The 12,878-nt window shown below is 37.0% G+C and overlaps 1 protein-coding gene across 2 annotated transcripts in view; it reads right to left on the bottom strand.

Annotated features, from left to right (window-relative positions):
- Positions 1-12,878, bottom strand: part of LOC124592171 (ATP-binding cassette sub-family C member 4-like) — a 307,575-nt gene that overhangs the window by 86,428 nt on the left and 208,269 nt on the right. For both annotated transcript variants that reach the window (XM_047131809.1, XM_047131810.1), the window contains exons 13-15: positions 8,749-8,945; positions 5,426-5,901; positions 1,624-1,703 (exon numbers count right to left, since the gene is read on the bottom strand). In XM_047131809.1, the coding sequence (XP_046987765.1) occupies positions 1,624-1,703; positions 5,426-5,901; positions 8,749-8,945 (753 nt within the window). The remainder of the gene's footprint in view (positions 1-1,623; positions 1,704-5,425; positions 5,902-8,748; positions 8,946-12,878) is intronic.

Here is a 12,878-nt window from a genome sequence, read left to right as displayed (position 1 = left end):
ATTGTACAATCAACAAAATCAAATAAAATACCAAATAATACCAAATAAAATAATACCAAATAAAATACCAAATAAAATACAGCTCAACAAAAACTTATGGATGACATATTCTGAAAAATTTCAACATTGCTGACATGAGTATTTCCACCATTAAATATTTTCAAACAAAAGTACTGATACAACATGTATTGCAAAAATTTGTGTCAGCCTCCCTTTTATGCTGTCTGCTGCACATTCTCTTCTTCAGCAGAGGCAGCTCCTTCTGACAGAATGGTTGTGACATCATAGTTACCATGTCTTTTCATTCAATATGTATTCTGGATTACTCATGGTATCACAATTAAATGGGAATTCCTCATGGAGTTCTGGTTCTATTGGCATGCAATTCATGTTCGCAACATTTCGAATGAACTGGTTTGACACGAAGCTTCAAATTAAAAGTTATTTTATGCTCATAGCATGTTATTTTATACACATGGGCATTGTCAACAAAACGAACTTTCATAAAAAAGTGAAATAAAAATTGAATAGAATGCATTTATTATTTATATTGAATGATAGAAACAGATTTGGGAGAACAAAATCTTCATCTGATTTCGTCAAGGCAATGCCTTTGGGAAGTAATCAACACATCCCTATAGATGTTTTAATTAATTCATAAGAATTTAATCATCATTTTAAAGGAAAACTAGTTGCCTGATTTGTGTTCTCTTGACATCTTACTTTGAATGAGATAGCTCAGATGACTTGAGTAGCTACATTTAAAATGTGTCAAAAAGCAAGAGGAACAGTGCTTTCACATCAGACTGTTACCACAGTGCAAATAAAAGGTGAGTCTGATTTTCAAGAAATTTTAGCAATATTAGGCACAGTTTCTAAAATGTAACCAAAAGCAAAAATTTAAATCACATGATGACAGCTGATGGAGCAAATATAAATAAAATGATTTATATGAAGGGAGACAAATAATTGTAAGCAACTTGTTGACGCACGAAAATTTAAGTTCAAAAGAATAAAGAACTTGTAGTTGGAAGTAATCAGTCAAAGGTCAATTGGGTGTATGCAGTCAATCTGTCATTATGGAAGAGCAATGAATTTGACAGAATTATAACTTTGTGTGTGTCTCACACAACTGATCAGCATTTAACCATATGTTTGCTTGTTCCACTATGGCCACGGGATTGTGCATATGGGTGTCTGTGTGGTTGTGTGTATGAATGTGTATACTATCGCTGCAAAAAGAGCTAATGTGAATGCTGTTTACTGTTATATGCTGTTGTGCCCCACACATCAATCCACTACTGGTGAGTGGCTTACCTTTCCAATATTTTACACATTGCTTCACCCAGGAATTTCCATTTTTGTTATTTTTACAATTACTTTTGTAAAGCAGTCAACAACTTTTGTATGATAATGATGCATCATGAACACGATGCAAGATATATAAAAATTAATAACTCGCTGACTACCATAACTCTGCTTGATTCCATATGAAACTACATTGGTAATAACTGACAGCGGTGAATAGATACAAAAGAATGTGGTGTATCTCCCACTTCTCTTTCTTATTTCCTAGAAAAAAATCATCATTATTTATGGAATACTACAGAAGTGAAATTTTACCTGGACTGCATCAAGCAAGGCTTGTGGTAACATTTCATCAATGGCTCCCATGTCTTTAGAAAATCGATTCAGTACTCGACCTTTAAGACAAAAACAAACAATTTGTTTTACATTGCTGCTGCATTTAAACACTGATTGTGAATTTAAGAACACTAGCATGAATTTGAAAAAGCAAACACTGACAAATGTAGAAATCTGCATTACTCGCAGCAGTAAACATGACCTATATGAGATTAACTTTGAAGGCAAAAGTATGAGAGGACATTAACAAAGAATTTACTTTGTAGGAGATTTCATATTTCTCACACAAAGCTGTTATTTGACTTACATTTTTCACATTTCTGGGGAACAGTAATTTCTCACACACCACTGAAAATCTCATGATATAAAAGTTATATCTGCATGTAAAATATAAAATAAAATTCCGCTGAAAACGGAATTGATTTCAACAAGTGCAAGATGAGCAGTTTACATTCATTTTGCTTCAAAGATTATCAAACAGGATTACAAGTTCTAGAAATCAGGGAAATTAGGGAATATCAGCAAATTTCAAACATGTCAGGGAAATCAGGGACATTTGAAAAAAACACTGGAAAAATCTCTTTTTTTTTCTCAGTAAATGTAATGGTTTGTTTACTGAGATGTCATTGATATCATCGCTGGCTGGGTGCAGCTGAGACCATGAGTCACTGCCCTACCCCCTCATTCTTACTGCTTCTCCCCTTCCCACCCCTCCCCTCCCACCAGCTTGCAGTCAGTGCTACCACCACTTCTTGCTGCTGGCCTGGCAGCTGCCAGACGGGGAGGCACGAGGAGTGGTTTGTCTGGATCTGATTCTCTCAGAGACTGTTGACACAATGGCCGGAGATGGCGGTTATGTGTGCATGAGTTGTGTCTGAGTGAGTGTGTGAATGTGTGTGTGTGCTCTCATTTTCTGACAAAGGCTATGGCCAAAAATTAAGTTGTAAGAATGTGATTCTCTTTTCTTATGCACCTGTCTGTGGCTCAGTGATCATCTTTACGGTGAGTTGCTACCTATCCTCATTAGTATTGATTCTCAGTATTTGCACAAGTTATCAGTTGTCTGTGACATGTGAATAGCTGGCCACACTAGTGGATTCCTATGATGGGCCATTTCTATGGGTATATCTAACAATCAGGCCTGCCAGTGTGAAGCCCATCATTTCCCACTAATGTGCAGGGACTGCCCATCAGATCTAGTCTCACTGATCTACCCAAAGGCCAGATCTGTTTGTGTGTGCGTAATGTGGCGGATTTTCATGGTTTATCAGTGGACCCAGGACTAGGGTGCTCCTCGGCAGACCAGAGGCCATGCACAATGGATTTCAGGAATTGCGACTGTCTCACCAAAAGTACACTGTACAGTGCAGCGGTTTATAGACATTTTATTTGTTCTAGTACATTTTGGCTCTTTGAAAGTAGTTTATATATTAGAAAGTATGAATGATAAGAAGAAGAAAATTGTCACTGGCAGTTTGTACACTATGCACTCATGTATTTATTGAAAGAAAAACCACTTAATACTTTTAAAATAATAGACATAACATGGCGGGTAATAACTGACAATAATGAACATAGTAGAACCAACATTTTATTGACAGTCACCTACAGTGTTGGTTTACACAACTCTTTCCTACCTTATTCACTTCTTTCAAGAGACCTACTTTTTTCTTAGGTTATTTCTGAAATCAGTGAAGGTATTTTAAATCGGTCTTGCAACTCCACTGAAATGCATACTTTTATCACCAAATGTATTTTGTTTTATTGAAATAAAATAACATCAGTGGTCTTAATGAAATATGTATACCATTTGGCTTGCTCTCTCCAAACAAAATAAAAATAATAATCTCCTGGTATGATGGTCAACTGTGTGCAATTTGTTGAGAGATTGTATAGAGCATATTTAACAACCTAAAGAACACATTTATTAAAGCCATATTACTTCACATTGTTTATAATGCAGGATCACAATCTTAAGAATACAGGGGTAGATTCCTTGCCCATGTCATTATCTAGCACTTCATCTTTAATTATCTTAACAAGAAGACTTCATAAGTAGCAATGCCTATGTGCAGATGACTACCTAAAATGGAACAGTCCTTCTTCAACTTGTTACAGGGATTGTGGCTTGGATCATCACAGAACCTCCCACTACTTCATAACCTATGGGCTTAGCAAACCACATATTCCAACAAACATCCATTACTTAGTAAAACAAACTTTAAAAAGTGTCAACTGATGTTATTTCTATCAACAGCAATATTTCAACATATGGTGGAAGTTGAGAAATGATAAACTAAGGCATCAGATCAGGTGAGCAACTGCACTACAGATTTATCAATCTTTATATTGTCTTCAGTAGATGACCTTATACTCCTAGATATGTACACTGTCAGCAGTGAGCCTTCTATTGCAAAACATTTATACAAAATCAATGAATGTTTTACACCTAGCTCACCCAGTTGCTAGTCTGAAACTTTCCCTTATGAATTTTCCATTTAATCTTTTCTGATGTAGCTGTCTGGTATATAGGCATTTTGTACCATGCAGATCTGCATCAACCTGCCATAAACAGATAAGAGTTAGTGCCTGTCTGTTTGGTTGAAACATCACTGTTATGCTGCCTTGTTTCCTATAGCCACCAATATTAATCAGTTGTTCATTTTTAAGAAATAGCACTCTGTCCATCAACACTGCAACCCTGGCCTAGAGGGTGACAGCACTAACTCTCCCTGGGGTTGACAATCTGCTAACTCTACTCAGTTCAAGGTCAGGCTATGTTGCCTTCCCTTGGACATGGATCTGCTGCACCATGAATGCTACTCGATGGTGGAACTTTCTTTTTTTCTAACTACATCTTTGTTAGGTATTAACCAACCATGGATGATATCTTCTGTGCATTTGTCAACAGATGTATATGTGAGGTTCTTCTCTGCATCATTCTGAGGGTAGGCTGTTTGTGGCACTCAAAATGAGAGTGAGTTAGTCAGCCCTATTTTTGATATTAGAAGTGTAATTATTTCAATGTATTTTCTTCCTATGGACCTAATTACCGGCTAATAATTTTGCTGTGTCATATTTTTCCCATTTCCACTTCAGGATCATTCTCTAAATGTGCCTGAAGAGCACACACAAATGCTCCTACCCTTTTTGTACAAAATATCATCATATTAATCTTTTGGTTTCAGGAAAGAAGTGCTCCTGATTTCATTCCTTTCAGTGAACCCACATTCTGAAGAGCCCACATCATAGTCTACTACTCATTATCCATTGGCAACATACCAAATGTTTTTCTCCATTACCAAAGACTGTGTATGTTACAGAAGATATACAAATTTGTGAGGAAGTATGTAATTTTACAGAACAATTGTATGTAAATATAGTGGTTCTAAAAATAAGAATGAGAAACAATATTCTCAAAAAATTGCATCTAGAAATAAATTATCAGTTTTGTTGCACTATGTCCTATTCTTGCGAGGAATGTAACTGAGGAGGACAAACCAAAACTGGACGTAATAACCCTAAGTGCCCTTGACAAGTACTCTCTAAGAAGAAATCAATAATTGAAATCACTACTTAGAGTGACTCCTCACTCAGTCTACGAAGCTTTGTTAGTGCTCTTTTTAACCGTTTAATAAGGTTTGAAATAATTGTTGCTGGGTGACTGTACACTGTCTGACAGTGGTTCTTAGTATGCAGTGTGTCAGTAACATAATAATAATAATAACAATAATAATAGTCAGGAAACACTACAACACACTAATTTATTTATTTTACGTACCTGAGGGATTTGTGTCAAAAAATCTCATTGCTCCTTTAAGTATAGCATTGAATATTCTATTATGGAGACCTTGAGAGGAATTCATTGTGACTTTAAAGAAAACAAAGGATCTGTATGTTGTAATTATGATGCTTCCGGCAATGCACACTGTATATATTATAATGTATTCATCTCTTGTGAAGGATTCTTGAGCTGTAATGTTGCTTTCATTTGGGTAACTGATATTAATGTCTTCACTATTAATATAAATTTCAGGCTTCTCATTTCCTGGAATATTTCTTTCTTTCACTGTTTCAGGTGCATACAGAATGTCATTCAATGGTATGGAATCAGTGGTGTCATTATATTCTGTTGTCGCTGAATATCCTGAAGTAGAATTAACTGACAGAAATCTGTCAGTACTATTAACAATTTTTGGCAGTTCAAATGACAATTTTTGATTCATTCTGTCCATTCTCAGCTGTTCCTGATTTGTCCTGTAAAATAAATGTTTATTAAACTATAACTGTAGTGTAATCTGAGTTGTATCATACAATTATTTCAAGTGGTATAGCAAAATGGCCATTAAATAAACTTATATTTTGGACAATGCTATAACCCTGTACTAAAATGCCTTAATGTGATCAGCAAAATTTTCCTAAAATGTTACTGAGAAGAAGGCTATTATCGTCCCCAGCTTCAGTACAGAACTTGAGCTTTGCCCTAGTGGCAGCTCACACACAGTTGAAGTAGTGGAATGAGTGCCATCACGTTCACTTACATGGCGTACCATTCAAAGAACTAACCAATAAAGCACTCTTTAGGTTCCAAAGCTTGGGATTTGACTCTACTCCTTTTGTGTATGCTTGCTACCTCCACTTTACATTTGCTGATACTCCAATAATACAACATTAACTTGTAACTGTCAAGGTGCATATGCTCAATATCAGAGACTTCCAGGTGACTAAGATATGTTTATTTCAATGTACCAGTAAGACCGAACTCATTCCTTCAGCAAAACATCTTCTTATTTACAACTTTGAAGCATTTATGGATGGATTGTTTGATGGTTAGAGGTTTCGGGATCAGTCTAATGATTTTTTCCTTCCTTTTTATGAACCAATCTTCTTTAACAGAGAGTTGCATATGTGAATATCAAAACTGTACTGTCATTCAGCCTCACTGTTAATTCTGCATCCTCTTATAGCACGTTTGGTGAGCTTATTTGAGGGTTGGAAAAACACATGGCCATGTCACATTAAATGACAGTTAACTACTGTAATGTTCAGTTTCATGAATACTTTTAACATACAGCTTTTAGGTATTTGATGACATATTGTATTACATACTTACTCTTAATTCTGTTTTCCAGTTTGTGTGTGTGTGTGTGTGTGTGTGTGTGTGTGTGTGTGCATGTGTGTGTGTGTGTGTGTTCACACATGACCTGAATGCAAGAGTAAAAACACATCTAGTTGGATGTATTATTCTTCTAACTAACTGCTGTACTCATGATGAACTCATATCATATAAACTGAACATTTTAAGAAAATGACAAGGTGATAGCAATTAACAATAGAATAGTGAAACTACCAAAACTTGGGAACAAAATCCAGAGTTCCACAAAACACATACATTCCAATTACAACTAAAATTTAGCTGTGACACCAATAATGAACTTAAATTTATTTATTTGTTTTGATTTTTAATGACATATAGATAATTTATAATATTACTTGAAAATACAGCTCTTCGGTTGCACAGGTAAAAAATTTTTTACCTGTGCAACCGAAGAGCTGTATTTTCAAGTAATATTATAAGTTTCGTCTACGGTTGCTGCATTATCGGCCATGTTCAAAATTGACATATAGATAAGTTGGCAACAGTTGCCTTATTTGAGTAAGTTTAATCATTGACTTAAATGGCAGGAGAAGCTGCCATGTTTTGCTTCATAGCTGAGGGAACCATGCCAAAAATGTGGCCCAAGTAGCAGGAAATAAATGGACATTATTAACACTTAACCAGAATACAACAAAACAATCATTCAGACTTCAATACACACTATTGCACCAGAAGACTTCTTACAAGGGCAATGAAAGTGTGGCTGTATTGGTGGGGAGCAGCAGGCCTTGAGGGAAACCCAGGAGAGGGGTCCCAGTAAGGTGGAGGCTCATAACAGTTGGAGACAGGTGTGCATGCTGCTGAGAGGTGGCTCCTTGGAGAGACCATTGACATGGCCAGCAAAGGAAAGAGTGATGGTGAGTTGCACAGAGGTGCAGGTGTGGCCAATGTTGAGCCAAGCTTAGAGAACTTTGACAAGGCACGGTGTGACAGTTCGTACACAACTCGGATTGTGGGCATCGGTGGCCAATATGGAGAAAAGTGAAGATATGGGATTGGTAACTGAAGCGGCTAGCTTGGACAGGATGTCAAGTGAAGACTTAGATGCAGCTTCAAGCATACAACAGTGCTGGCCAACTGGAGCTCCGATTGAGGAACTGGCAATTGCAGTCGGCACCACGGCTTGAGGCAACTTCTGCTGAGAACTGGATCTGGTCAGTCAGACGGTATCCTTTCCAGTTGCCTGGCAGAAGAATACTTCCGCAAGATTGGCAGGCACATAATCAGCAGAAGGATAATTGGTGACTCTGTTGGCTTTGCTAATTGTGGCGCCTCTAGAGGCAAAACTGGTACCACATATTACTGTGATGGCTGCAGGAGATGCAGTTGTTGCCAAACATGGTATGTTTATGCGTGTGGTTATACTGTTTAGCCTGAATCCATGAGGTGGTGTCACCAGCAATCTGGAGAGATTGTAGCCTGCAATACATGTCTGAGTTCCATACCAGTGGATCACATGGGATACTATTGATATATAGAAAAAGGGTGAGAAGGAGAGTAGATCAAAAGAATAATTTCCAGATGTAAGCATTTATGAAACTTGTTTGTCAAGGAAAAGAAAAGAGAAATATTTATTGTACAGATACAGGTAATTAATCTCTGAAATTCTGAACAAGTTATTAGGGTAAGTAGACAGGAAATATTACTTGAAAATTTAAATGTAGTGTATCGTTATTAGTTCTTTACTGCCTATGAATAAAATAAAAATGCAGCTTTTTAACAGTGATGGATTTAAAAGTAATTAAAATTCTATTGAGTTTCATGATGTTAATGGCAGTAACAATTGTAATTAGGAATTATGTACTCCTTCACACATTTGTTGCTGATTGACAGCTTGCCTTTAAGGCAGGAGAGACTGAAAACAAGAATAGTTTCATGTTGCTTATACTCCTTTACAGGATGAAAAGACTTAATAAGATCTGAACTGACAGTATAATTATACTCACCAGTATGTAACCCAAAAATCAGCACTGTTTGACGCTGCCTGCCCAACTATGAGGACAAGAAGAAGCCATCCAAGTAGCCAATAACTTGAGCCAGCTGTTATGTATTCTTTATAGAGAGCTTTGTTCAATTTTCCTCTTTCTATCATCTCAGCACTTTCATCAGGCTCATCTCCATCTTGATCTTCATGAACGGAAGTCTGCAATTTTCAGTTTTCAAATTATTTTTTTAGGGGCAGGAAATAACTAATCTTAAAAAGAAACTTCCCATGGAGAAACTACCTAAGCCATTTCAGTTATATTTATATAGCACAAATTCTGTTAAAAATGTAAATTCTAATTTCTTATTTTCAAATATTATTAATATATACTATTCACCTTCTAGGTTTTTTAAATGTCTCACTCCACGTATGTAACATATGGATTGATAAATTATGATTTACCTTTTTAGTAGTCAGTATGCATTCTACAGAGTAAAATACGGCTTTTTGATGTGACACAGCTACTTAGAATAATACTACTACATATTTTATTTCAGCTTTTGATTGGAAATTTTCCTTATGATGATCTCTTCTAGTAACTTTTGATATGGATATGTGTTTTCCCTTTTTTTTTTGTGTGTGTGTGTGTAAGAGAAAGTGGTGAGGAGGGGAATTATGAGTAATCATCTTCATACTCAGAATGAGATTTTCACTCTGCAGCGGAGTGTGCGCTGATATGAAACTTCCTGGCAGATTAAAACTGTGTGCAAGAGTTCGAGTCCCGGTCTGGCACACAGTTATAATCTGCCAGGAAGTTTCATATCAGCGCAAACTCCACTGCAGAGTGAAAATCTCATTCTGGAAACATCCCCCAGGCTGTGGCTAAGCCATGTCTCCGCATATCCTTTCTTTCAGGAGTGCTAATTCTGCAAGGTTCGCAGGAGAGCTTCTGTAAAGTTTGGAAGGTAGGAGACGAGGTACTGGCAGAAGTAAGGCTGTGAGGACGGGGCGTGAGTCATGCTTGGATAGCTCAGTTGGTAGAGCACTTGCCCGCGAAAGGCAAAGGTTCTGAGTTCGAGTCTCGGTCCGGCACACAGTTTTAATCTGCCAGGAAGTTTCATATCTTCATACTGCTACTAACCACATATTGAATGGTTTATTTTGAACACCTACATTCCAGCACACACTCTTTACCTGCTTGTTGCATTTATGTTTATTTCTCCATTTAATCAAGGAGAAAAATACATCTGTCACAACAAATGTGACTTTACTTTGCTCCATTGTTATGTGAGGATGGTAAAGCAGTCCTTTTGGGGATGCCATAAATAACCCTCTCTTCTGTCATTCCAATGACACATATGTAAGTCAATTTTATGAATGAATCGGTACCACTGCACAACAAATCTCTATTCCACCAGTAGTCTATTGGATCGTAAAATGATAAAAGTTGCAGGCAAATCAGAGTGTAAACTGGTCACTTCATAAAACTCACAGTAAAGTCACTAGCAGGAAACTAACACAAAACAAGAACTCTCTTCTTTTACACACTAGGAAAACTGCATACTGTTCTTGGAAACAACAAAGGATATTTCAGAGTAGAAAGTAAACTGTTGAAAAATTATATGGTCATTCTCCATAATGATGAAATTCTAAGCACTGTCCATTGAAACAAGAGCAGAAAATATTATTTTTACAGAAGAGGCATTAATCAGCTCTTGAACTCAAGTTCATGCCAAAATGCATACTCATTTGCAATTAGGAAACATTATTGGTCAAACATGTACTGCTCTTCTGTCATAGAAGAATATGATCACCACTTTATGGCGAACAAGTATTATTATGAAACTGAACTTATGGTACCGCGCGCCGTGGAATTTGAATCTGCGCCAGACATCATGGACGTCGAAGACCCATAGAGGTCTCTGCACCATTGCGCCTTAAGCTGTGGCGGCGCGCTCTTCCTGCCCCGCTTTTAGTGTGGGGGTGCCACAGTGGAACACGTGGTCCCAGCGGCCAATAGCGGCACCCCGGATAGCGTACTTAAACGCTGGCCACTTGCTCAGCCAGTCAGTCTAATCTCACTTACATCAGTTTACACCTCGCTTTGCACTAGACTGCTTACTTCCTGATTCGTGTACGAGTTTGTTTCCTTGTGACTCTGTTGTTTTGTCTTGTTGTATTCGTTCCATCCTACGTTGGTCATGTCCATCCTCTTCCGTTGTGTTGTTGTTCGCAGGCCTCTCCGCATTTCAATTGTTTCTCAGTTTTTTTTTTTTTTTTTTTTTTTTTTTTTTTTTTTTTTTTTTTTTAGATACTTGCATTTTGCAAACATGGCTATAATTACAGTTTGTTAAACATCCTTTTTTCTTTATTAATCACGGGAATATAAGTTGAACATTATAAAATTATGCAAATGCAATGGTCAATGATATTATACCACTTATTATCATTTAACTAGCTTAGTGTCTGCTGCTTTGCTTATGTAGACTGTGTAGTCTGCACAGACTTAATCAAATTTTTATGTTGTTCACAAATTGCAACCCCTTCTCAACTGTTCATGTTGATTAAGGCCATAGATGCTTGGTCTTTTCTGAACGTACTTCTGGCCAAAAAGCGATTCTAATTGCTCGAGTCCCAGGTTTTTGTTAATCAAGTCTTTTGCAGTCTTGTGGTGATATTTCTGTAGAAACTCTCTTCCCCTAACACATATTTCTGTATATGCAACAGAAAAGTAAAATACTAGGTTTCGTAGATTTAGCTTCAAATTTTATTTAATATAACGAAATATTTTCTTAAAAATTTTCAACCTCAATTTCACCTCCTTATGGTCTGAAATGCCAAACACATATTCTTTTATTTCTAACAGAGATGCCAATACTAATTTTCATAGATTTAAATTCGAAAATATTTTCATAATGAAATATTTTCATAAAATTTTTCATTCCCTATTTCGCGCCCTTAGGGGATTGAATTTCAAAAAAACACTGAAATGAATATTTTTTTAAATTTCTAACAGAGAAGTCGAATATGAATTTTCATAGATGTAGCTTTAAAAATGCTTTAGTAGTTCTTCAATAATGGTTTATGTTCAAAAAAACTTTCACCCACTATTTTACCAACGTAGTGGTTGAATTTCCAAAAATACTGAAAAAATATTTTTTTTATTTTTGACTGAGAAATAAAATACCAATTTCTGTAGCTCTACCTACAAAACTGTCTTAATAGTGACATAGTCTCAAAAAATCTTTTGTCCCCTATTTCATCCTCTAGGGAGTGGAATTTCGAACAGTCCCTTCTGAAATGATGCCTACAGTATAAGACCAACACCCTCTACAAATTTCAAGTTTAAATCCTGAGTGGTTTGGGCTGGAGAATAATGAGTCAGCGAAAGTAGGTCTAGCTTCAAAATTGCTGTAACAGCGATATATTTTTGAAGAATTTTACATCCCCTGTGGCTGTTTGCTGATGATGCTGTGGTGTATGGGAAGAAGTCACCATTGAGTGACTGTAGGAGATGTAATGAAACAGGCTGTATTGGGTCATGTGAAGTACCCGATACAACAGGTTTCGTAACACGCGATACGTGCTAAAACAGATGTGGCAGTGAATAAGGTAACTTAGTGCAACAGTGTGAAATAACTGTAACAAAAATGTTAAACTCAAACAATGGAATGTAACAATACCAGAGAAGGAAAGCTACTACTCACCATATAGCAGAGATGCTGAGTCGCAACAGGCACAACAGAAAGATTCGCACAATTATAGCTTTCGGCCATTAAGGCCTTGTCAGCAGTAGACACACATTCACACATGCACACACACACACTCACATAAATGCAACTTGCACTCACATCTGCAGTCTCAGAGAGCTGAGACCACACTGCGAACAGCAGCACCAGTGCATGATGTGAGTGGCGACTGGGTGGGGGTAAGGAGGAGCCATCCCTGTGCGTGGCAGTGGTTTCAGCAATGTCCTGCAACCAAGGCAGATGTGAAGATTTACAGTACATTTCCAAAATAAACCCCAATAGATTCTCTGCTTTTTTCCTCATACAACCCTTACTGAGTTGCAGAAAGGGGCCATTGCAGAAAGTGGCCATTGCAACACACTGGAATGCAGTTTTTGGTACCTACTTGTATCATAAAGTAGAC

Source organism: Schistocerca americana, chromosome 2, assembly GCF_021461395.2.
Source record: "Schistocerca americana isolate TAMUIC-IGC-003095 chromosome 2, iqSchAmer2.1, whole genome shotgun sequence".
Classification (NCBI taxonomy): Eukaryota; Metazoa; Arthropoda; class Insecta; order Orthoptera; family Acrididae; genus Schistocerca; species Schistocerca americana.
The sequence above is the reverse complement of the archived record's forward strand: the minus strand, read 5'-3'. Positions and strand labels throughout refer to the sequence as shown.